Consider the following 23,452-nt stretch of genomic DNA (forward strand, 5'->3'; position numbering starts at 1 on the left):
TGTGAAGGCTGAAAGCGAATGGACTGACCCCATTTTTAATGATGAAAGACTGATTGAATGTATTTTAGCACACACTCTGGGTTCAGCTGTTGCCTGAATCATAGTCACTGTCTGATCCATTATCATATTAGTTCATTCAGTGTGGTTAATGTCCTCCTCCATAAGTGGGCCAGCTCTAAACATTTAGAAAAAGACAATTTTTCTCTTTCTTTAAATAGTGTCAGGAGGTAAGTGAGAGAGAGAGGGAGCTTATCACCTCAAGTCACATAAAACTGTCAGTTTATTTTAAAGCAAGTCCTTTCCCTTTTCTGTGACCCAACCCTCCAAGAAGTCCAGTGTGTAGAGGCACCTTCTTCCTCTGGCTCTGAGTTGGGTGTGCAGGTGGGCTCGTAGCAAGCCTCCTGGGTGATAGGGATGGCGGTGATGAGGCTGGCTTCTCGACCAAGACGCTTCTTCTCTTCCTCCTGTTGCAAGTTCTTTAAGATGTGTTCTGCCCTTTGATGGGAACGGGACACAGCCCGGGCTGAAAAGGATTTCTATGGAGACATGAAGGCAAGTTTGTTTACTAGCAACTCTTCTGCATGGTCACAGACAAGAGTGGCCTACTGAATGACACAGATGTGGTACTTTGTTCTCAGGAAATGTTGGGGCGTCCTGATCTAGTTTCATGTTGTTTATTTGTTTCTTTTTCTACCAAGGTTCCAGGCTGTGTATAACTAAGCTATTCTTTTTCATTCAGTCTGAATAATTCTTCAAAGATGTTTAAGATTTCTCAAAACAGTCTTTTTCTTTTTCACTTTTAGGATAAAAGATCAATGATTCACTCTTTAAACACTGACATCAAAGAAACATTTTTACTACTCTGTTTCTTACCAAAATTTCTCAAACTAGTTTTAAATGAAGGACGTTTATTTTGTAAGGTTAATAAAAGAGAAAGTCAGAGCCATGGGAAGGAGGAGGAAAGAGATCTATGTTTCATATAAACAATTAATTATGAAATTTATTCCATTTTTGTATCTTATGTATCTACCACACTGTAAGTACTATTTAGAAATATTAATAGTAAATAATATTAACAATATATAATAATAAATATTCAAAGAAATACAGTGGCACACTATAAGTACTTAGCAATATTTTTAGAAACAAAGCAACTGAATGGAAATTATGAGTTGGTAGTGTTACTAAGGTTGAATGTAAAATCTGACTCTGTTTACGAGCAGCAAAATCATAATAGATAAGAAACAATAAAGGAGACAAGATTCACTCCGCAAAGTGGTCATTCTGCTTGTCTTAATCATGACGCTTATGCTGAGACAAATTCCAAGAGCTCTAGGGATAAAGCCATTGGTGTCAGAACAGGGAAGTGATCACTGACGTTCTCCACTACCAGTCTGATGTCTATGTACAGTAGCAACTCTACATCTCTTTGTTGGCCTGTGGTCTGTAGGATTTAAGAGACAGACAAGGGGTGTTGGTCACTCTTCTGAAGGACTATAGTCATTAAAGCTCCCTTTATGCAATGTCTTAACATAAGACTAAAGGTTTTCTATAATGAATGACATAACAGCAATTAAGGGCATTGATGGGCCACATGGCAATTCATTTTCAGAGTCAGGGGTCAAGCTGGTTGATTATAATAAGATAAGGTGAGAATCGTGGAATAAGGAGAAGAGAACTAAATATAGAATCAGAGGACTTGGCTTGAAATTCACTGTGAACTTGGGAGAGAGGATGGATTTGACGCAAATGATTCCATCACATGTATGGGAGAAAACCTAAAGATCTTTATACCAGTGGTTCAGATGCTGCAGTTACTACATATGTGAGGAAGAACCAAGTGTGCCTTTATTTTTGGCACAAAACCATGAAATATGAAGGTAGCGTATGCAGAAGAATTAAAATAAAAATATTCTTATGGGTAACAAATTCAAATAAACAGTTCTCCAAAGAAAACTACAGAAGGCTATATTTTCTGAAATATATGTGACATGCAAAAATATACAACCTCACATCATATATTCAACAAACTTTCTAATGATGTGTGAATAAAAAAACCAATAACTTTGTTTTTTTGCTGTTCAACGTGGCATTAAAAGATAACACTAGTTAATTTGAAAAGGAAGATGCTTTCCCATTCTGCTGTATGAGAGTAAAACGGTACAATTTCCTGGGAATATTTTGTGAGATCTATCAAAAATCTTTAATATTCACATATTGATTGCCCTAAATCTCATGGGAAACTAGGCAAGGAAATAATCATGAATTTGTGTATAGAGATATGTTCTTTATTTTTTGCTTTACTTTCCAAAATTTTCTACATTACTCTTGAAATTTAGAAAAATGCTATGTAACATGTGAAAAAGGCGTATTTTAAAGATTCATTTTTTTCAAAGGGCACATATTCTTGGTTCTTGTTTATAAATAGACTGTGTTTGAAAGTTAACTGTTTATTAATTACATTACATAGAGCAGTGATAAATTAGAATAGGATGCACTGAGGTCTCTGAGTGATGTTTGTGATGATGATACTGATGATCAACAAGATGAAAAACAGACTAAGGTACAAATAAGGAAAATAAGAGCAGCCAACTCAGTTCTTTTTCTTATTCATCCAGGGTCAATATCGTTCACTTTTGGATAGCGTGCTGTGCCATGCTCAGTCACTCAGTTATGTCCGACTATTTGCGACCCCACCAGGCTCATGTGTCCACGGAGATTCTCCAGGCAAGAATACTGAAGTGGGTTGCCATGTCCTTCTCCAGGGGATCTTCCCAACCCAGGGATAGAACCCAGATCTCCTGCATTGCAAGCAGATTCTTTACCATCTGAGCTACCAGGGAAGCACCTTGGATAGCATATATAGGTTAAATAAATTGTTCTGTAATAAACAGCAGCAAAAGTGCTAACTTGGGCTAGGAAATCAGTGCCTAATTGTTTTCATAGCTTTATAAGGCGGCTGCTGCTTTGAATTATAGAACAAACTGTCTTGGCTTGCAGGTCTGCAAATGCTCACCCCAGAAGTTAGTTCCCTTTATTCTATTTCAGAAGAACTAAAGAACTTTTGTGGCTGTTCTTCTGTGTTATTATATTCTGATGACAAGAACACATTGTCTCTCACACTCATCGCTCTTCTCTCTTACAAGTACACCATGGAACCTGAAAATACGAGAAAGGAAAAGTCCATTACTCACAGACTGGTCTTCATTAATGGGGTCCTGGACACTCCCGCTGCACTGAGGGACCCAGGGAGGGTCAAACATTGGGACGGATGGCATTCCAAGCACTGGTGATGGCAGAGTGAAATTTATACTGGGAGGTGGGATCTGTTAGTTGATACCAGAGGAATGAAGTAAGATGGGAAATAAACTAGATTGAGTCTGAAGTAAAATCATGAAATAATCTTACAGAGCACAGGCTGTTACAAAGCACAGGATGAATATCTCTGGGCCTCAGTTTACCCATTAATAAAAATGAAGGGTTTCAACTGTATGATCTCTATTTGTGTTAATTACCCCATCCTTCAAAAACATCTATGTATATATAGTAAAATGTCTGCAAGTTTTATGTGCTTACCTCTAGGGATGTTACTGTGATCTTGAGGTTTATAGAAACTTGATATTCTTACTTTACCTTTCTGTATATTTTAATCTTTTTAAGAACAAGAATTCATTCATATTGGAGTTAGGTTTACTTACAAAACCAGAGAAGGGGTAAAAAGCAGCATCTCTTGGGCCATACACTGTGGATTTGTAGTTGCAGGATTGAAATAAACCTTGGGTTGGGTTTGCTAATCTAATTCCCATGTGAGAAGTGTGTGTGTGTGTGTGTGTGTGCGCGCGCACACACACACGTGTGCACGAACACTCCGTCATGTCGTACTCTTCGCAACTCTATGGGCTGTAGCCCGCAGGCTCCTCTGTCCATGGGATTATCCCAGAAGTATCCCTCACCTTAAAAATCTGCTGTGCTCCCTCTTCCATCCGGGGCCAGACCTGATAGCGAAACCTCCAGAGTGTGTGGAACTTAAGGACGGCGTTCAGTCTCTGCACAGTCTCTGGATGGTGAAACTCCGACGTCAGCATATCGGACACGGCCTCGGGGACTTTCACCGCACACAACAGGAACATGGCCGCTAAAGACAGTCAACAATCCATCAGCTACACATCTTTTAAGTTTTATGATTCCTGGGGATGAGGGGAAGGAGGAAACTGCTTCTGTCTCTTGAAAACGACTACTGAGCTATACAGCCAGGCCACCAGCACTAGCCAAAGAAAACCCTGTTTCAGCCACTGGAAACCAGGCACCATCATTTGTACCACCCACAATCTTCTAATATCTGGTGTGAGGGCAGTGACAGCATGACTTTGCAGTAGAAATCTCATTTTAAGCAACGTTTTCCTTGGCTCACAGTGAAAAGTGAATGTCAGAGGAAGCTAATGAAAAAAGGAAATTACATGCTGAAATATCCTTTTTAGGAAATGTCTAGAGTCATCTCAGAGTAACCCTAGGATGGTACATAAAAATGTCCATTAAACTTACATTAGTTATATTAACAATAAAATTCAAAAGGTAGACTCGATGCTAAAGCTGAAACTCCAATACTTTGGCCATCTCATGCGAAGAGTTGACTCACTGGAAAACACTCTGATGCTGGGAAGGATTGGGGGTGGGAGGAGAAGGGGATAACAGAGAATGAGATGGCTGGATGGCATCACCGACTCGATGGAAAAGATATGCTGCCTTTGTGCAGACTACACAGGGACATGAAAAGTGTATACAGAGAGCCTAGGCCTGTTTCCCTTTAGTGCTCAGCTCTGTTTAGAGGTCCAGCCACTGCTACCAATGTGACCTCAGTGTGAAGATGGAATGAATGTGCCTTGCTCATGTTGAGACGCTGGGATGAATGGCAGCAGGACCAGGGTTGTGGGTAGCCTATCTTTACCTGCCGCCCCCGCCATATGCTCATCCATGCTGAGCAGGAGCTCCCAGGCAGCTGGTTGGATGTCTCCATACATCTCCTCTGTCAGAATTGGTGCGGCCTTTATCAGTAGAGATAAGGGAGCAGGCGACAGGCTCATCACCTGCAGAAAAATGGAAATGATGTCTTAAAACCATCGAAGACACTGGTTGTTGTTCTCCTCTTGAAAGTTGTGTCACTTCTCTCTCTGCTTTCCTTAAATACTTTTTAAAGTGGGAACATATCTGGCATGATGTATAGTAAGTAAGCTTTATACCCTATTAGTTGATGTATAATTGTCCCAAATTATATTATTTTATAACACTTTCACTACAAAAGTAATTTGTAACCACCTAGGGAATAAACTGGAGAATAAGTACAGCTCTCTGAGAAAAAAGGATTTCAGTCAGTAAATCTTTGTGTTAAAAGTCCTGGTGGACCTTCACAGCATCTTATTTTCCTTCCTATTTGGACTGATTTCCACTGAAAACTGTGAGCAGCCTCTAATTTATAAAGGAGTTCCATTCAGAAAGTTAGTTTTCTAAGCCAGTGAACTTGGATGGTATTTCTCCTTCAAAATATTATAAAGTGTGGTTATTAGTCCAGGTTGCCCACAAAATACTATTTAATCCATTATTTTAAATAATTGAGGTAAAAATGTCAGTTTGGGGTAAGTCTGTCTTTAGCCATCATTTAAAACACTTTCTAGAAAAACATGATTTTTTTTTCTCTCTTCCCCTGGAAAATGTATTATGATTTAGAGTTTAGGTTGTAATAACAATATAACTTTGTGAAGCCTTAGATAAGTAGGTAAGTGTACTATCTCTTTTAATTCATGCAATGATCCTTTGAAATGGGTCCAGTGTTAAAATCCCCATTTTAGAGATCAAGCAACTAAAACTAAGAGAAATTAACTTAATTTGCCCAAGGTCCCAGAGCCAGAGCAGCAGGTATAGGGTCTGCACCCAGATTGTCTCATTCCAAGACCTGTGTGCATCGCTACCACACATTGGTGGCAAGCTGGCTCCACTAGAGTGGAAAGAATCTTGGTTCTAGCCAAGCTTCCCTGTCTTTATGGAAGCTGACTGTCCAGCAAGAAGGGATTTTTTTCTTGCACACTTGGGAGCACTTTTTCTCACCAAATTAAAGGGGGCTGTTATGCCAACACTGTGCCAATTGGCATTGTATATCCCAAACTTTTGTTGTGTTCAATCGCTCAGTCATGTCCAACCCTTTGCAACCCCATGGACTGCAGCACGTCAGGCTCCCCTGTCCTTCACTATTTCCTGGAGTTTGCTCAAACTCATGTCCATGGAGTCAAAGATGTCATCCAACCATCTCGTCTTCTGTTGCACCCTTCTTCTCCTCCCCTCAATCTTCCCCAGCATCAGGGTCTTTTCCACACGTTAGTAATAAGGATATCTGAAGTTCCCTCCCTATTCCTGCTTCATGAATGTTTTTAAACCATGTATTAATACCTGTAGTCTGATGTATTTCAGCATTCCAGAGTCCTTCTTCCCCTCCAGGTTGGCATCTGAAACTCTCTTCTTCAGAGAAGGTGTCCTCAGGCATGATTTATCTGAGCACTGGGAAGAACATGAGATAGATGACAAAGAGTGTTATGCACACTTAAAAACCGGCAATGCTGTTTTCCCCCAATTTTCCAGATAACCACTTCTAACTCAACAGAAGATTTAAGGCCTTTTCATGGGTCTTTACTTTCTGAAAGCGATAAAAGCAGTTAAGTGTGTTATGAAAAGGGCACTTAGAGATGTTTAGCAACAAACTCCTCTTTTACCACTGGGGAGATCAGGATCCAGAGAGGAGGAGTAGCTTGCTGTGCTAAATCACTTCAGTAGTGTCCAACTCTGTGAGACCCTACGAATTGTAGCCTACCAGGCTCTGCTGTTCATGGGATTCTCCAGGCAAGAATATTAGAGTGCATTGCTATTCCCTTCTCCAGGATCCAGGGATCAAACTGGTGTGTCTTACGTCTAATCTGCACTGGCAGGTGGGTTCTTTACCACTAGTGCCACCTGGGAAGCCCATAGAGTAGCTTGACCAAACTGCAAAGCTGGTTATTGGCAGAATAAGGAAAGGACAGGCTCTCCCGACTTCCATTTCAGGGCTAATTATATTTCCACCAAGCTATTAAAAGCACAAATCTTTTTAAATATTGTGAGTTAAAATCCACTCCCTCTAATAGTCCCTCTAAAGGGTTGGATGCTACAAGTCAATCAATTGAGAGAAAATATTTCACAGGGAAGTGTTAGGAAGTGAAAAGTAAAAAGACCCATCGAGGAAATATGAGTTCATAATCATCTATCATCCAGGTAAAGTGTTTTTATTTTTAAATCATATTTGTCTATATGAGACAGCAGCTCTTATTTCAAACCATCCTCTCAACCAGGGTAAAATGGCCCTGACTCATTAGCACTCACACAGAGGAGACAGTTTCTTTCCCTGACTCTCTACATGACAAGGAATGGAGTGGACAGAGCAGCTGGGAGGATGGTCACTCTGATGTTGGCAGGCCCTTGTTTATTTATCCTGAGTCCTGATGGCTCCTATTTTTGCACTCCAGGCTGTGCAAAAAGGGAATCCATCCCTTTGCACAGTATAAGGGCTCGTTTGTTTTTCCAGTGCCATGTCAATGAAACACTCTCTCCTTCAGTGCCAAGGGAAAAAAAATGAACTCCTTAAGAATTTTTGAACAGAGTTTCACAGTGTGTTTTTTTTTTAATTTATTTTATTGGAGGCAAATTACCTTACTCACAGTGTTACAGATGGAAATATTCTGAAAGAAAAAGCAAAGCTGAAACTACATGCATGTTCCAAGAAAGTCTTTCAAAACTGACAAAAAGACCCAAGACAATGCATCTATTATGTGACTGGTATGGAATGAACTTTTAAATGAATCTACTTGGAAACAAATGAATCAGAGTTCTCACTGTGTTTTCTAAAGATTAAAAAAAAGTGGAGGCATATACTTGGGAACACATATCATTTGGGGAAAGAAATTCTGGGTTGCTTTTTTTCCCCTTGTGAAAGTAAAAGCAATATATACTATAAATATTATGCCTGTTTTATATAATTTTAAAGCTATTCTAAAATCATATATGGCAATCATTTTCCACATAAATGTAGCAGTATAGCTGATTTACTTTTTTAAAAGTCAAGGTATTCAAAAAGCAGCATCTTTCTGCTTTTATTCTATTTATTAAAAATGCATGCAAATTGCAGAATACCTGGAAAATACAGAAAAACTATGAAGAAAGAAACCAAAATCTCCATAATACCCAACTCAGGGATGGTCATTGTTTGATTTCTTTCAGACTTTTGTCCCCCTACACAGCGAAGCTGTGATGACATTATGTATGTGGCACACAGCTTTGGTTTTTAACTTTTTATTTTGTATTGGGGTATAGTCGATGAACAATGTTGTGATAGTTTCAAGTAAACAGTGAAGGGACTCAGCCATACATACACATGTATCCATTCTCTTCCAAACTCCACTCCCATCCAGAATGACAGTTTTAAACATTTCATTTCATTATGATATTATGATGATGATTTCCCCATGTCATTACAGTTATTTTAAAATATGGTTTTTGAATTTTTAGAATATTTTATTGCTTTCTCCTTTGGCTGGACATTTTGTCCTTTCAGGGTTACTTCTGAATAATACTTTTGATTAATTTATGCGAATTTCAACCAGGCAGATAAAGAAAAATACTCAGAAGGAAAAGGACAAACATTTCTGTCTGTCTCACACTCTGGGAAATGTAGACTTCTGTTCAATTCTGTCTGCTGGGGACAGAGGGTATAAGTTAAGCTTCTCAGGTATCAAATATGTAGTATCCCAGCATGCATACTTAAGCATGGTGTGTTCTGCCAGCTTCAAGATAATTAGGATGTTTGTTATAATGGAAAGGGAAGGGAATTGGAAAGGCTTTTACACTAGGGTGATGAGCTAATAACTCTCCTTGAGTGACCTGTTTGGGCCTAAAAGATAGATATTAAAGATGGGTACACATGTGAGGGGCATTTCAGTATATTATGTGAGGTTCCTGAAGTCCTATACTGGTGTGACTCTGATTCAGACTAACAAAGTTATCATCAGTTGCTTTTTGATTTGGTAACTTGTTGTAGGAGACTAGTTTTGAAGGCATCTATTGGTTATTAGTAGGGGCTTCCCAGATGGCTCATTGTTAAAGAATCTGCCTGAAATGCAGGAAATGCAGGTTTGATTCCTGGGTCAGGAAGATCCCTTGGAGTAGGAAATGGTAACCCACTCCAGTATTCTTGCCTGGAAAATCCCATGGACAGAGGAGCCTGGCAGGCTACAGTCCATGGAGTCAGAAAGAGTTAGACATGACTTAGCAAGTAAATAACAACAAACAAACTTTTATTTGCATGATGCATGATAAGTCACTTCAGTTGTGTCCAACTCTGTGTGACCCTAGCCCAACAGGCTTCTCTGTCCATGGGATTCTCCAGGCAAATACTGGAGTGGGTTACCATTTCCTTCTCCAACCTTTTATTTACCTCTCCTTTTAAACTGAAAAGGAAAAAAAAAAATGTTTTATCCACTCCCATTTCCATTAGCAAGTACTAATTGAACATGTACTCTATTTAGAATACAGCATTAGACAAGGTACAGATATATAGGAAAAATCAAATAATTCTTTGGTGAATTTACCTTTTGGTGAAAGTGATATATAACAAGGTTAGAAGTGCACTAACCAGGCTAATGGAATGTTCAGTTCTGAGCACTGAAATGAAGATTAGCATATTGATCAGAGTTAGAAGAGTTACAAAATGTACTAGCTGCCACAAATATATTCTGCCATAAAAACTGATTAAAAAGGAAACAGGAATGAAATACCAATTGCTCTAAGTCTTGATTTTAATCTCAGAACCACTGCTTTTAGTCTTGATTTATGGCCTATTCTGTTTTCATTTGGGCTCTGAAAATGTGCACATTGTTCATTCATGTGACAAATTCAGAACAGGCAAATGGAAATATCATGAGAAAATGAAAAGAAAAAGCTTGAACAGGAGGCTGGCATTTTGGAAATATAATGCTTATCACTGAAGACTCAATACATCTTTTCAGCTCTTCACTGGTATGATTAATTTAAATGTGTTAAGGTTGCTGCTGCTAAGTCACTTCAGTCGTGTCCGACTCTGTGTGACCCCATAGACGGCAGCCCATCAGGCTCCCCCGTCCCTGGGATTCTCCAGGCAAGAACACTGGAGTGGGTTGCCATTTCCTTCTCCAATGTGTGAAAGTGAAAAGGGAAAGTGAAGTCGCTCAGTCATGTCTGACTCGTAGCGACCGCATGGACTGCAGCCTACCAGGCTCCTCCGTCCATGGGATTTGCTAGGCAAGAGTACTGGAGTGGCTTGCCGTTGCCTTCTCCGGTGTTAAGGTTAGGGAACGTTTACCCTTGTTTTCTTTCCCTTTCAGAAATGTGGAGTTTCCCCTGTGGCTCAGACAGTAAATAATCTGCCTGCAACGTGGGTTCGATCCCTGGGTTGGGAAGATCCCCTGGAGAAGGGAACAGCTACCCACTGGAGCCTGGCAGGCTACAGTCCGTGGGGTTCCTGAGAGTTGGACATGACTGAGTGACTTTCATTTACACTCACACTTCAGAAATGTGAGCAATCTGTAAGGTTGGTAACATTTTCCACTGCTTCAGGCTGCTTTGTCCTGCATGGGCCAGAAGTGGAGGGCACTCATGAAACACGCTGGAACCCTAAAGCCCACTCGCTCATTCAATATTATTGTCCCTCCGCTCTAGTGAGGTTCTCTGTTAGGTATTACAGAGGATACAAAATGTGTAAGACTGCCTCAGTTCTCGAGAAGTTTTATAATTAAGTGGCAGAAGAAAAATAGGGATGTAAGCAGGAGCACTTTGTAGGCAGAGGGATCTTAAAAGCCCTCAGTGCTTTATCACAGGATAAAGACTAAAATCCTTCCGACAGCCTCAGAGGACAAGAGCACAGACAACCATAGTACATAATGAGGCTGCACAAGCAGGCAGGGAGCAGACCAGGTTGAACCTCGTCCTCAGCCTTGGTGGTCCCTCTTCTCTCTGGTTGGAGAATTCTGTATTCGGTAAACATCTAGGCATCCTTCAGCCAAAACTCATCTGTCACTTTATTGGAGATACTGCCTTATCTCCCCCGATAAGTTCAAAGCCTCGTTCACAAGATCTCTCAGCACAGAGTTTTCTCCTTTATTGTGCTTATTGCTGCTGCAATTTTACACCAACTTAGGGATGCTTAGTTGATTAATTTCTGTCTTTCAGCTAGACTGTGTGCATCATACGAGACAGTGCCATATCTCTGTGGCCATTATTATATCCAGCACACAGTATGGACTCAGTGTGGTCCAGAAAGTCTAAAATTTGTTGAATAGACACATGGATTGATGGATGAATTAATGAATGAATAATATGAAAATCAGAATAAAACACCATTATAGTTTAGAGGAAGAAGGGAACAAAAAAATGAAATTAATCATCCACCTGCAGTATGTCCTGTGGTGAACACTAGGGAAATCAGAAAATGTTTCAAGGAGGAGGTGGCACTTGAGTTGGATCTTGAAGAATGTTTGGGTTCAGCTGTGTATAGATTACAGGTGAAGATATGAATGGAGCAAAGGCATGGAAGTAAGAAATCTCAGCATGCACATGGTGAACATGAACATTAATTTAGTTTGGTGTATTTTTATAATTTTTAACATAATTTATAGGTTTTCTTACATAGGTAAGGGAGTTTTTATAGGAAGGATAACTTATCTAAATAAGTTTTCTTTGGATGTAGTATCATTTATGTTTGCGATACATATATGTACAAATATATAGATAGGTATGTATACACATACATTTCAAACATAAATGACATCTCCATATATATGTATACATGTATAAGAATATATGCACATATATATTTTTCTTTTTATGTCATCATTTAGCAGTTTATGTAATTTTCCCTCCTGATCTTCCCTTAGAATCTGTGTTTTCTGAACACCATGAGATGTAAGAGAGTTTAGCTGAAAAAGCCCTGACTTTGATAATCCATGTTCCTAAACTAAAGGCTAGCTGAATATGTTCTAGATATTGTGGACATGGGATTGTGGACAATCCCATCTTTTTTAACTTCAATGTTTTCATCTGTAAAATGGGGTGAAGAGTATCTACTGCACCAGATTTGTGAGAATTGAAAAGTACATTGTAAATGATGTATACTTTGTCATACATATGTTTCATAAAAAACACTAAAAGGTCATATCCCAGAAGGGAAATTAGCACATTTATGAGATGTATAAGATATACAAATTTTTCTTTAGGAGCTCTTGTATTAGCCAAAGTCACTTTCTTGTACTTTCATAATTTAAAAAGAGCTGGACTATAAAGAAAGCTGAGCGCAGAAGAATTGATGCTTTTGAACTATGGTGCTGGAGAAGACTCTTGAGAGTCCCTTGGACTGAAAGGCAATCCAACCGGTCCATCCTAAAGGAGATCAGTCTTGGGTGTCCATTGGAAGGACTGATGTTGAAGCTGAAACTCCAATACTTTGGCCACCTGATATAAAGAACTGACTCATTTGAAAAGACTCTGATGCTGGGAAAGATTGAGGGCAGGAGCAGAAGGGGACAGAGATTGAGGGACAGATGATGGGATGGTTGGATGGCATCACCAACTCAATCGACATGAGTCTGGGTAAACTCCGGGAGTTGGTGACTGACAGGGAGGCCTGGCGTGCTGTGGTTCATGGGGTCACAAAGAGTTGGACATGACTGAGCGACTGAACTGAACTAAATTAAATAAATCCCTTTTTTGAGTGCTAAAGCACTCAAATTGCTATACAACTCAACTGTGCATTTTTGTTATTGCTTAGATTCTCTAGTTTGATTTGCATTTTCCTTCCACCTTACCAAACTTGGCTCACAAACTCTTTAGTAGAAAGATCCTCTGCTCCTACTTACTTATTTTTTGTTTCTCCATGAATATCTGGCTTCATATTGTGCCAACAGCAGGTGCCCAGTGAATGCTTACTGAGATGAATAGGTATTATATAAAAATCTTTTGGCAAAACCACTTGCGAGAAACAGCTGTAGATGTGGCTGGCAGCACACAGTGGCCATCATGCCTTCTTGGGGGCAGGTGGGTAACTTAGGGCTTCCCTGGCAGGAGCATGTCAGCCCTGTTACTGTCTTCATCTTCAGCCAGCTCAGCTGTCCAATTGTCAGGAAAGTACAGCTGAATACTGAGAAAATGTAATCATTTCTCGAAGATGCTTCCTTTAGTCTGATTTGACTCTGTTATTTGTCAGTGAAAAGTTGGGCCATTTATTACTTATTTCTTAAGATAAAACTGTATCAGTTTCCTGTTACTGCTATAAAAAATGACCACAATCTTTTTGGCAAGAAATAGCACAGATTTATGATTTTAACAGTTTTCTAGGTCAGAAGTTGAAAATGGATTGGCAGGGCTGTGTTCCTTCTGGGGGAATCATTCATTTCCTTGTCCTCTCCAACTCTTAGAGGCTGCCTAGGCTCACTACCCTGCATCACTCTGACTTCTACTTCTATTGTCACAACTCCATCTCTGACTATGTTCGGCCCACTTGGATAATCCAGGATAATCTCCTATTATATGATTCTTGACTTATTCACCCAAGCAAGATCCCTTTTGCCAGGTGAGGTAACATATTCAGGGTTCCAAGGATTAGAATTCAGACATCTTTAGGGGGATATTAGTCTGCCTACCATAGCAACTCATCAAAAATGCCTCTTTGAGTTTATATTTATTTGTAGAAATAAGACAAAACCTACAAAAAGAGTCTATATTTGCTCAAGGACATGAAGACAAAGCACTTGTCTTTTTTGCACCAAGGAAATGGCAACACACTCCAGTATTCTTGCCTGGAGAATCCCAGGGACAGAGGAGCCTGGTTAGCTCCCGTCTATGGTATTGCCCAGAGTCAGACATGACTGAAGTGACAGCAGCAGCAGCTTCTAAAGTGAAAGTTTTAGTTGCTCAGTCACGTGCGACTCTGAGACGCCATAAACTGTGTAGCCCACCAGGCTCCTCTGTCCATGGAATTCTCCAGGCAGGAATACTGGAGTGGGTTGCCATTCCCTTCTCCAGGAGATCTTCCCAATCCAGGGACTGAACTGGGTCTCCTGCATTACAGGCAGATTCTTTCCCAGCTGAGCTCCCAGGGAAGCTACCCACTGTCTATCTTTGCTCAAAACCACACAGACCTGTAGCCGGGTTTATACTACTGCAGTGGGCTGAAATTTGCATTTACAGAGAAAAGATTGTTAGGACATTGTTTTCCCTATCATTGGTATATATCATGTGATCATTCACTCACCTCTTTCTGCTTCTTGCCCCGGAGAGCCACGTTGCTGATGCTGTTGCTCTCACGGAGGGAGTCCACAGTGTCTCCGTAGAGCAGCTTAATGGCCCTGACCAGCCGGGCACAGGAGCGGCTGTGGTGCAGGTAGCAGTGAGGGTGACAGTAGTCGATGTGGGTGCAGATGAAGCTCTGCTGGTTGCACAGCAAGATCATGACCTGGAACACAGACATCACTGAGGCTCAACCAGGGTACAGACCAATCGTGAGCAATGATGTGAGGTAGAACATGAAAAGTCAGAACGTCAGCTTTCCTTAATGGGTCTTAAAATCACAGTAATTCCATGAGAGAACAACAATTCCCACAAGAGAACAAAGACTTACAAGCCTTTATGTACTTGACTTCTTTTGCTCCCTGGATTCACACTTGATAGAAAGCTCTTTATGAAACAATAAAAGGTTAAGTGATCTTCAAAAACTTGGGAGTGTTTGATTCCCAGGTATTTTCAAATGAAGATTCCAAACTTAGAATATATTACTTTTTCAGCTCTGATGTTGCAGAAGGAGCCAGTAGAAGAGCAGGAAGTGATGAGAAGTTCCATCCCAAAGGATTTGGCTGGCTTTTGACAGCTGTGGGATGTCTTTAACTTCAGCCCACCTACGTGGAACTTGAAAACATTTCTGTATCTTCCACCCTGGCCTCTAACCTTCAACTGGGCTTGAATCCACTGTAGAACTTCGTTTGCTCTCTCTACAAACAATTTGTTTTCAGCTTTGGGTTATTCTAGCTCTTCACCTGTGGCTTGATCTGGCTCAAAATCTCATATCTCCTAGACTTCCCAAATAGGATACCAGGAAAGAACTCAGTTGATTTAAAGGATAGGGTTATTTTAAGAAAAGGAATGAAGGCCCTAGGGTTTAAAATTTCTTAAGTTGCTTTCCTAAAAAGGCAGTAGCATTCCCAAAGCTGCAAGTTTAGTCAAATCTGCATAGCGTAATCTTTTGAATGATTCTATCCTTCATGAAACTAGTTCTGACCCCAATAGCTAACCTGTGAGGTGCCATATTGGATGGAGAACATAAAATAAGTCTATATGAATAAGACCAATCAGACCTATTAGGCAAGGATGCCATGCATTTCCTTGGAAGAAGAGATCTGCTTTCCATGAGACAAAGGTAAACAACAGTTAACAACACATTCCTGTCAAACTCATCTAACAATATCTCATACTCTTCAAAGTTTAAAAAATACAGGTTTTGTGTGAACAGAATATCCAGATCTCTCTCAAGATTCATTGAAGATGCCCAGTATTTCTGTTTATGCTGATGTGAGGCAGGGCACAAATAAGAACTGTAAGGTTTCCCTTGTTTTTCTCAAACCTGGCCAAAACCTGGTTCTTTGACTAATAAAACTGACAAACTTCTAGCAAGACTGATCAAAAAAAGAGAAAGGAAAGATATAACCTATCAATATCAGAAACAGTAAAGGCACATCACTGTAGATCCCATAGAATTTAAGATGATCTTAAGAGACTATATAAACATCTAATTGCTAATAAATGTGCATATTTGGATAAAATCAACAAATTTCTAGGGGGAAAAAAATCAATTTGCTTAAACAGATCCCAGAAGAAACAGAAATCTGAATGATTTTAATCATATGACATGAATTAAATATTTAATTAAAAACTTTCCTACAAAGAAATTTTTAGGTCTAGAAGATTCACCGGTGATTTTGAAAAAATATCTCTGGGCTTAAACACTTCTAGAGGGCTAACATGGTACAGAAAATGAAAATGCATTATTGAATGAAACTGAAGCAATTCAGGACTTCCCTGGTAGTGCCAGTGGATCAGAACCCACCTGCCAGTGAAGGGGACACAGGTTTAATCCCTTGTCTGGGAAGATTCACAGGCCAGGGAGCAACTAAGGCCATGTACCACAACTACTGCGCCTGCACTCTGGTGCCAAAACTACTGGGGCCCGTGCGCCTAGACCTTGTGCTCTGCAACAAGAGAAGCTACCAAAATGAGAGGGCTTAGCAAGTAGTCCCCACTAGCTGCAACTAGTGAAAGTCTGAGCAAAGCAATGAAAACCCAACCCAGCGCAGTCAGAAAATAAACAATTAAAAAACATGAAAATAAAATTGAAGAGATCTTAAATAAACAATGGAGCATAAGTTAATGGAGGGTAGACCATTTTATACATTAGAAACTTAATAAAAAATTTCAATTCCTCAATTTTAACTATCCTTATATTCAATATAAGGCTGCTGTAGAAGCTTTTTTATGGAAACTAACAAGGTAATTTTAATAGAAATGAATATAGCCAAGAATAGACCAGGTCATCCTGAAGAACAGAGCTAGAGGATTTACACTTATGTGAGCGAAAGAAACCAGACACAACAGAGGACCTAGTTTATGACATGCATTTCAAAAACAAACACTAATCTTCCATTTTAGGATAGTAGTTACCAGTAAGGGAGGGTAGTATTTGGCAGAGGGCCTGGGTAGGGCTTCTAAGGTACTGCTAATGTCCTTCTCGACTTGATGGTGGTTATACAGATGTGTCTACTTTTTGAGAATTTATTGAGCCATGCACATAGGTTTTATATGCTTTTTAATATGTAGGTTTGACTTAACTACAAAGTTGACTTTAAAAATAGTTATCTCAGAGATTCACATAATTAGTTGGTTCTGGGAATCAGCCAGTTCCAAGGGCACAGCCCTGTACACTGAGTGTGACGTACCAGGCAGCCCTTATCTGACCCTACCAGAAGTCAAATGAAAGAGGAGATGGAGACATTCCATAACTAACATCAATAACAGTGCTGCCAGTACCCTGCCAACTGTGGATCTCACATCATACTTCCTGAGCTTTCCTTTCTTCATGCCCCTGAACTGCAACCTGTGCCTGGGACTCCCTCTTGCCTGTGCCCTCAGGAGAGCTCTTTGAGGTATGAGCTTAATCACAGAATCTCCATGTCCTGGTTTACAATTTGATAGAATGCAGACCCAAGACTGACACCATGATCTTGCTCTCAGCACTTGTGAAGACTTGTGTAAAACTGACCATGAGGCCCTGACTGTGTTACCCAGGTTCTCTCGACCACCAGCCTGGCCTGGTCCCTTCGGGTTCTTCCTGACTGACTCACAAGCCAACCACAACAAAGGACCCTTGGTCTTAGATAAGGTTCAAATGAATACAGTCCAGCAGAAGACCCATCTTAGTGAGGATCCAGAGGTTCAGCTGAAATGCAAACCTATAGATTTCTAAGAGGCTGAAATGGATGGATATTTTTATCTTCACAGATCTCCCCCCAGTGCCAAAAGAAATTGATCTCAGGGCTCTTTCTGAGACTCCTACTTACATGAAGCCATGACATGTTCCTGTGGTAATTTTCCTCCACGCCGGCTGTACTCATGCCCTCGGGCTCAATGCTGGGCTCACTTGCACTCCAAGGACTCCCTTCTTTGAAAGAAAAACACCAAGAAAGGTTGTACTGTTCTGTCTCCCAGGAGAGCACATTGCTATGGTATCATGGTCCATGCTTTTGAATCCTAGGGCACACTACCATGGCCAATGGGTTACAGGGCATAGCATTGACTTTAGTGGAGGAATATTAATAGGAGCTGTTCCCTTTACCACCAGCTGAACCAGCAATTACAAAGACATTTATAATCTCTGTTACAGTGGCTTCCATTTTGAGACATGGGAGCAGAGAAAAACACAGAGCCAAGTCCTTGAATTGCTGAGATGAGCAAGTTATTGGTTGAGTGTGCCCAAACCCATTCCAGACTGCCCAGACCTTGCAGGTGTAGGTAAGTAAGGACACCAGCCAACCTGCAGTGGCCACAAAAGGTGCTGCCACCTCCACTGGGACTGTGACCACAGCTAGTGTTCCGGCTCTTCACACCAGCTGGCTTTGCTATCAGAGCTACTTCAAAGATGGGTGGTGCCTCAGAAAAACAAAGGGAATTTGGAAGCAATTGTGCCCAGTTGTGGATAACTTTTTGTCCAAATTCCTCTCTGAAGGAGACATGTCACAGGAATTCTTAGTATACCAGATATACTAGATAGTATACTTAGTATACTAGACAACAAAGCTTTGCACTCCAATCTACCAGCTTTTCTGGGTATTTTCTATGACAAAACTATGCCTCTAGCTTGGACAATTTGACTTAACTGGTTAGACTAAAGGGATCAATTTAAATAATTAATTTAAATAATATTTTCCCCCAAACTAACTGATGATACTGTTACAGTTCAGATCTGAAACTAAAGATGGCATGAGGCTCTTTTTCTATTATGTTCTTGAAAAATAGGCTGAATCTCAACTAATGCATAAATTAGCTATTTTCAAAGGGAAGGGTGGGTAGGTGTAGAAACATTTTCTATTTTAAACTCTCTTTGATTAAAGATACTCAGCTCCTATTTCAGCAGGCTAAATCGATAATTTATCCACATTCCCTGGATAACTTCTAACTAACTTTTGAAATAACTTACTTATAAAGAAGAGCTTTCCATTTTGGTTTTCATACAGGGACTGAATGGCAAAGAATATGTATTTCAATTTTTACCTAACAAACTCTAGACAGCTGGTGAGTCCTACTGGCATGCTCATTTAATCTTTTTCTTGTCTCTTAAGATGATGATCAGAGCCCATAGGACTAACATATTTTGGGATTCACAGTCTCTGGGTCCTATGGTGACAGTCTACAACTCTAATACCCTAATTGTATATAAATCTGATTCTCAGGAGTTTGACATACTTTATAATCATTCCTAATTTATATTTAGAGCATCTTTTCACTGTGGGTAAAGAGCACACAGAATTATTCTTATTGGGTAACTGGAGAAAACAAATTCCCAAGAAGTTAAGTGACTTGCTGAAGGTCACTAATCATTAGCTGTAGACAATCTTTCCTTTCTAAAATTTTGGTTGTTTTCACTGAGAAAGAGAGACTTTATTTTACAGAGTACATTAAGTCAGCTTAACATCAAGGGAATGTCTACATTTTGCTTTAAAGGTCCTGTTCAGAAGTATAAAGGCATAAAGCATTTGGATCTTAAAAAAAAAAAAATCTGTCCTTGCCACTGAAGTATTTTCTTTCCCTACTGTAGACTTTATATCCTCCCTGGTCAAGCCATGGTCCTTGAACCAGCAGCATCAGCGTCACCAGAAAGCTTGTTAAAAGGGTAGAATCTCAGCCTCCTATTTCAGAGATGCTGAATCAGATTCTGCGTTTTAACAAGCTCCCAGCTGGCTCTGTGCACAGTAAGGTTGGAGCAGTCCTGCTCTGAAAGGCAACATCGTTTACAGACCCAGTGGGTACTCTAACCTGCGACTCTGCCCTCCCACTGTGGACCTGTAAGGATGGACTTGAGCTGTACGGGGATCTGGGTTCTGTCTTCCTACCCCCCGCGTCCCTGCACACACCCGCTCCTCTATGTTACCTAGGTCAGTGACAGTGTCCCTGCTCTGGGACAGCTGCAGCTCCTCAGCCTCAGACTCTGAGTCCTGCCGTGACAACTTGCTGCTCTTTAAGCTGCCGACCCGGCGAATGCTGGACAAGGAACCCCCCTTCTTCACCTGGAAACTGCGGGTTCCTTTAATCTGGAGCAGGCGGGAACCTCCTATCCTGATCTTCCTGCTGGGAACTGTATTAAAAGAATAAAATAGGGCTTTTTCCCCCTTAGTTCTCCCCAGTCAGCGTCAGAGCCAAGCTCTCCCCAACTTTGTCACTGAACAACCTCTTCTCTGCTGGTCTGGACAAGGAGCTTCTCCCAAGTGCCCAGCCGGGCAGCTCTGTTGGACGGGCAGGAGGCTGGGTCCACCAGGAAGGGCTGGTGCAGCTTCTTTCTTGGACACACAGCTCATCGGTGCTGGGAACAACCTGCTCTCTCTCTCTGGCCCAGAATTCACAAGCATGAGCGTGCCCTCACCACGGAGTCCTCCAGGACTGTTAGCATGCTCACATAGCATCATTGCTTGATTTCACAGAACCATCAGTCGTGTGTTTTTGTCTTTTGAAATGGAACAGGCAGATTTATGTGAGTTTGGGAAACCCCTTCATGGGAAACCCTTTCATTTGGGAATACCTCAACAGGACATAAAAACAACAGTTGCTTCACTCTCCAACAATCAGCAGTGGGGTCCGCTCATCTCCTCAGCAAAGGCACTAAAGTATCTGTTTTCAGTGGGGTGCTTTGGGTAAACAGGAGTGTGAAATGGTTCCATTTTCAAAGCGCTAGTGATTGCTCCTCTTAGTCAAAAGGATGGGTGAGATACGAGTCCAAAGATTGCAACACCCTGCGCCAACCTTACAGTCTACATATACTCATGCATTACTCCTCTTTAGCGTTCTGGAAGAAACAGTCATCAGTGAGGAAAATTAAAGGGTAAAAGAAACACGTTCAGCTAGAAACCTACTTTTTAATCAAAAGCATCCTTATTTCCCATAGTCATATCCACACCTCCTTCCTTTTCCTTTGAAGATCTGTGATTGTCACATATTGATACTGTAAGGGTGATTCTGAAAGTTTTCAGGGCCTCAAGTGATACACAGGAAGGGGCTGTTTTTTTAAGTTTTCCTTCTTAAGACATGAACAAGATTTCTTACTAATTATGCAAGACACAGTTATTAATATTTCAGTCCCAATCAGGAAGATTGCATTTTAGTCTCAAGTTTCTCACCCATAGGAGACTTAGTCTGTGGCTGTGATAGAAGATTGTACCACTCCATAAAATGTTAATTAAGTTTACACTTTTAGTGACATTTACAGGAGCCTAGAAAATATCCTGTTGAATCATGTGAAATGTTTAATCTCTAATTTATACCCATGATTGAGAAAGACTAAAATTATCACCACTCAGCTGGCAATGGCTTCATGGAGCTCCCTGAACACATCTGGATAGAATTTCACATCCAGACAGAAGTTCTTGCAGCACAGTTGAATACGTTCCACAAAGACCATAATGCTCAATTTTAGTAATAGCACAAATCATCCACTGTATTTTTCAGTATTATTTTTAGGCACAATTGAGACTTTATGACTTATCTGAAATGCATTTGAAACAGAATATAGTTATTTTTAAAGACTATTAATACACTTACGTCAAAGTAGACTGGGAAGTAGACAAAAAGATTAAAGAAAGAATTTAAAATTTTTACAGAGGCACACTTTGTCATTCTTTGTCTGATTTCATGATATTTTTCTGCTTACAAATACAGTACAGTAACCCCAATGTAATATGATGTAAAAAAATTTAACTTTGAGAACCCTGTTCTACTACCAAAGATAATTGGAAATATCATATAACTCTGAAAAAATAATATTCAGAATTATGGCATTGGGTATTTACAAAGGACATGATAGTTAGGATTCAGATTTGGTAAAGTACATCCATGACAATGAGAACTAGTATTAAAGAAACAAATTCATCTATATTGGATAAAACATTGCTTTTCTCTTTTCTCTAACACCACATTGTATCAGCAAGTCCTGCTGATGCAACACTTCCAGATATAGGATTTTGAAAGCCCCATCACCTATTCCCTGTACTAACATAACCAACAAACTGTATTCTCTTACCCCTACTCCTACAGTTTGAATCATCTTTTAAATATATAATCATAAATACAAATATTATATCACTTTTCTGGTCAAAATCTCCCAACAACTATCAGACACATTTAAATAGAATTAAATTTCTAACCGTATTTACAGACCCTGTTTATCTGACCTTCGCTCAACCCCATCTTTTAACACTCCCTCCAACTCATTCTATTGCAACCATGTTGGCCTCCTTGTCCTTCTTCACATGCTCGCATGTTCCTGCATCAGAGCCTTGCTCTCACCGTTATCTCTGTTCGGAAGACTTTCCTCTCAGCCCTTAGAGGGACTGGATTCTTCACATCATGCAAGTCTCAGCTCAATGTCACTTGTGACTAGAATCCCCCCTACTCCAGGTCACTACCAATTCTCTGACTCTAACTTGATTTCTTCATACTATTTATCTCTACTTGGAAGTCCAGAATTTAATGTTATTCATTATTAGCTAATCTAAACTAAACTATACATGGGAAATTTCCCCTGTTTATTGTTGTATTCTAGGAACCAGTAATAGTGCCTGGTATACAGCAGATGTTCAGTACATGATTATTGAGGAATCACACATGTCTTGGTATCTGTATTCTGGAAAGTCAGTCTTAGTTTGTATCTGGAATATGGATAAAATGATACCAGGTCTTGCTCAGAGACTTTAGGTAAGACATTTTTCATTCTAAGGATGATTTCATATTAGTTTTCCTTTGTAGAATCCCAACTGTCCTCAGGTTGTTTATTTCAAGAACTGACATTTTTAGATGTTATACAAACAGATGGTATGAAACTTTAAATAAAATTTTAATAATCTGAGTTAGCAGGGTCCCTGCGGTCCCCATTTTCACATCGGCTTTAGCATCTGGTATCAGCTTGTTAAAAGGATTAAGGAGTATTTAGGAATCTTTGAGAAGTTTCTTGCCAACTGGTAAAGGACATTTTATGAATATGTTCTCATTTTATTTATACTTCTAGCTTTCTGCTCTTAATTTACTAAATAGCTTCATATGATCCCATAGCCATTCTATGAGAAGAAAAATGCTTGTGAATTTAAGCATTAAAGGCAATTTACATAAATGATAATCATGAAATTAGTGTTCTTAAAAATTGATCTGAGGTTTTATTTCTTAAAATTATATAGAATTTACTCTGCTGAAATGTAACCACATCAGTATTAACGCTTTTTGCTTCAACTACTTTAAATAATAACTAACGTAATTTTGAGTGGGGAAAAGAGTCCCTGTAGGATATGTTTAAAATATAAGTTTCACAGAAACAGAATCACAGATATCGAGAAAAGACTGGTGGTTTCCAAGGGAGAAGGAGTCGGGGGAGGGATGGAACGAGAGGCTGGGGTTAGCAGATATAAACTTTTATATATCAAATGGATAAACAGCAAGGTCTCTGTATACCACAGAGAACTATATTCGATACTCTGTGATAAACCATAATGGAAAAGAATATAAAAAAGAATGTATATATATGTCTAACTAAACCAGTTTGCTATATAGT

At 39.9% G+C, this 23,452-nt stretch overlaps 1 protein-coding gene across 5 annotated transcripts in view; it reads right to left on the bottom strand.

The window, feature by feature from the left end:
* The window catches only part of UNC80 (unc-80 subunit of NALCN channel complex), a 218,111-nt gene that overhangs the window by 72,539 nt on the left and 122,120 nt on the right, over positions 1-23,452 (bottom strand). For 3 of the 5 annotated variants that reach the window (XM_055398557.2, XM_088842011.1, XM_088842008.1), the window contains exons 27-34: positions 19,793-19,996; positions 17,706-17,806; positions 14,354-14,554; positions 6,439-6,546; positions 4,946-5,084; positions 3,954-4,135; positions 3,195-3,326; positions 350-536 (exon numbers count right to left, since the gene is read on the bottom strand). In XM_055398557.2, the coding sequence (XP_055254532.2) occupies positions 350-536; positions 3,195-3,326; positions 3,954-4,135; positions 4,946-5,084; positions 6,439-6,546; positions 14,354-14,554; positions 17,706-17,806; positions 19,793-19,996 (1,254 nt within the window). The remainder of the gene's footprint in view (positions 1-349; positions 537-3,194; positions 3,327-3,953; positions 4,136-4,945; positions 5,085-6,438; positions 6,547-14,353; positions 14,555-17,705; positions 17,807-19,792; positions 19,997-23,452) is intronic. The other 2 variants (XM_088842019.1, XM_088842016.1) reach the window with 1 other exon arrangement.

Source organism: Moschus berezovskii, chromosome 2 (genome assembly GCF_049115385.1).
Source record: "Moschus berezovskii isolate FMDL1 chromosome 2, NW_MosBer_1.0, whole genome shotgun sequence".
Classification (NCBI taxonomy): domain Eukaryota; kingdom Metazoa; phylum Chordata; class Mammalia; order Artiodactyla; family Moschidae; genus Moschus; species Moschus berezovskii.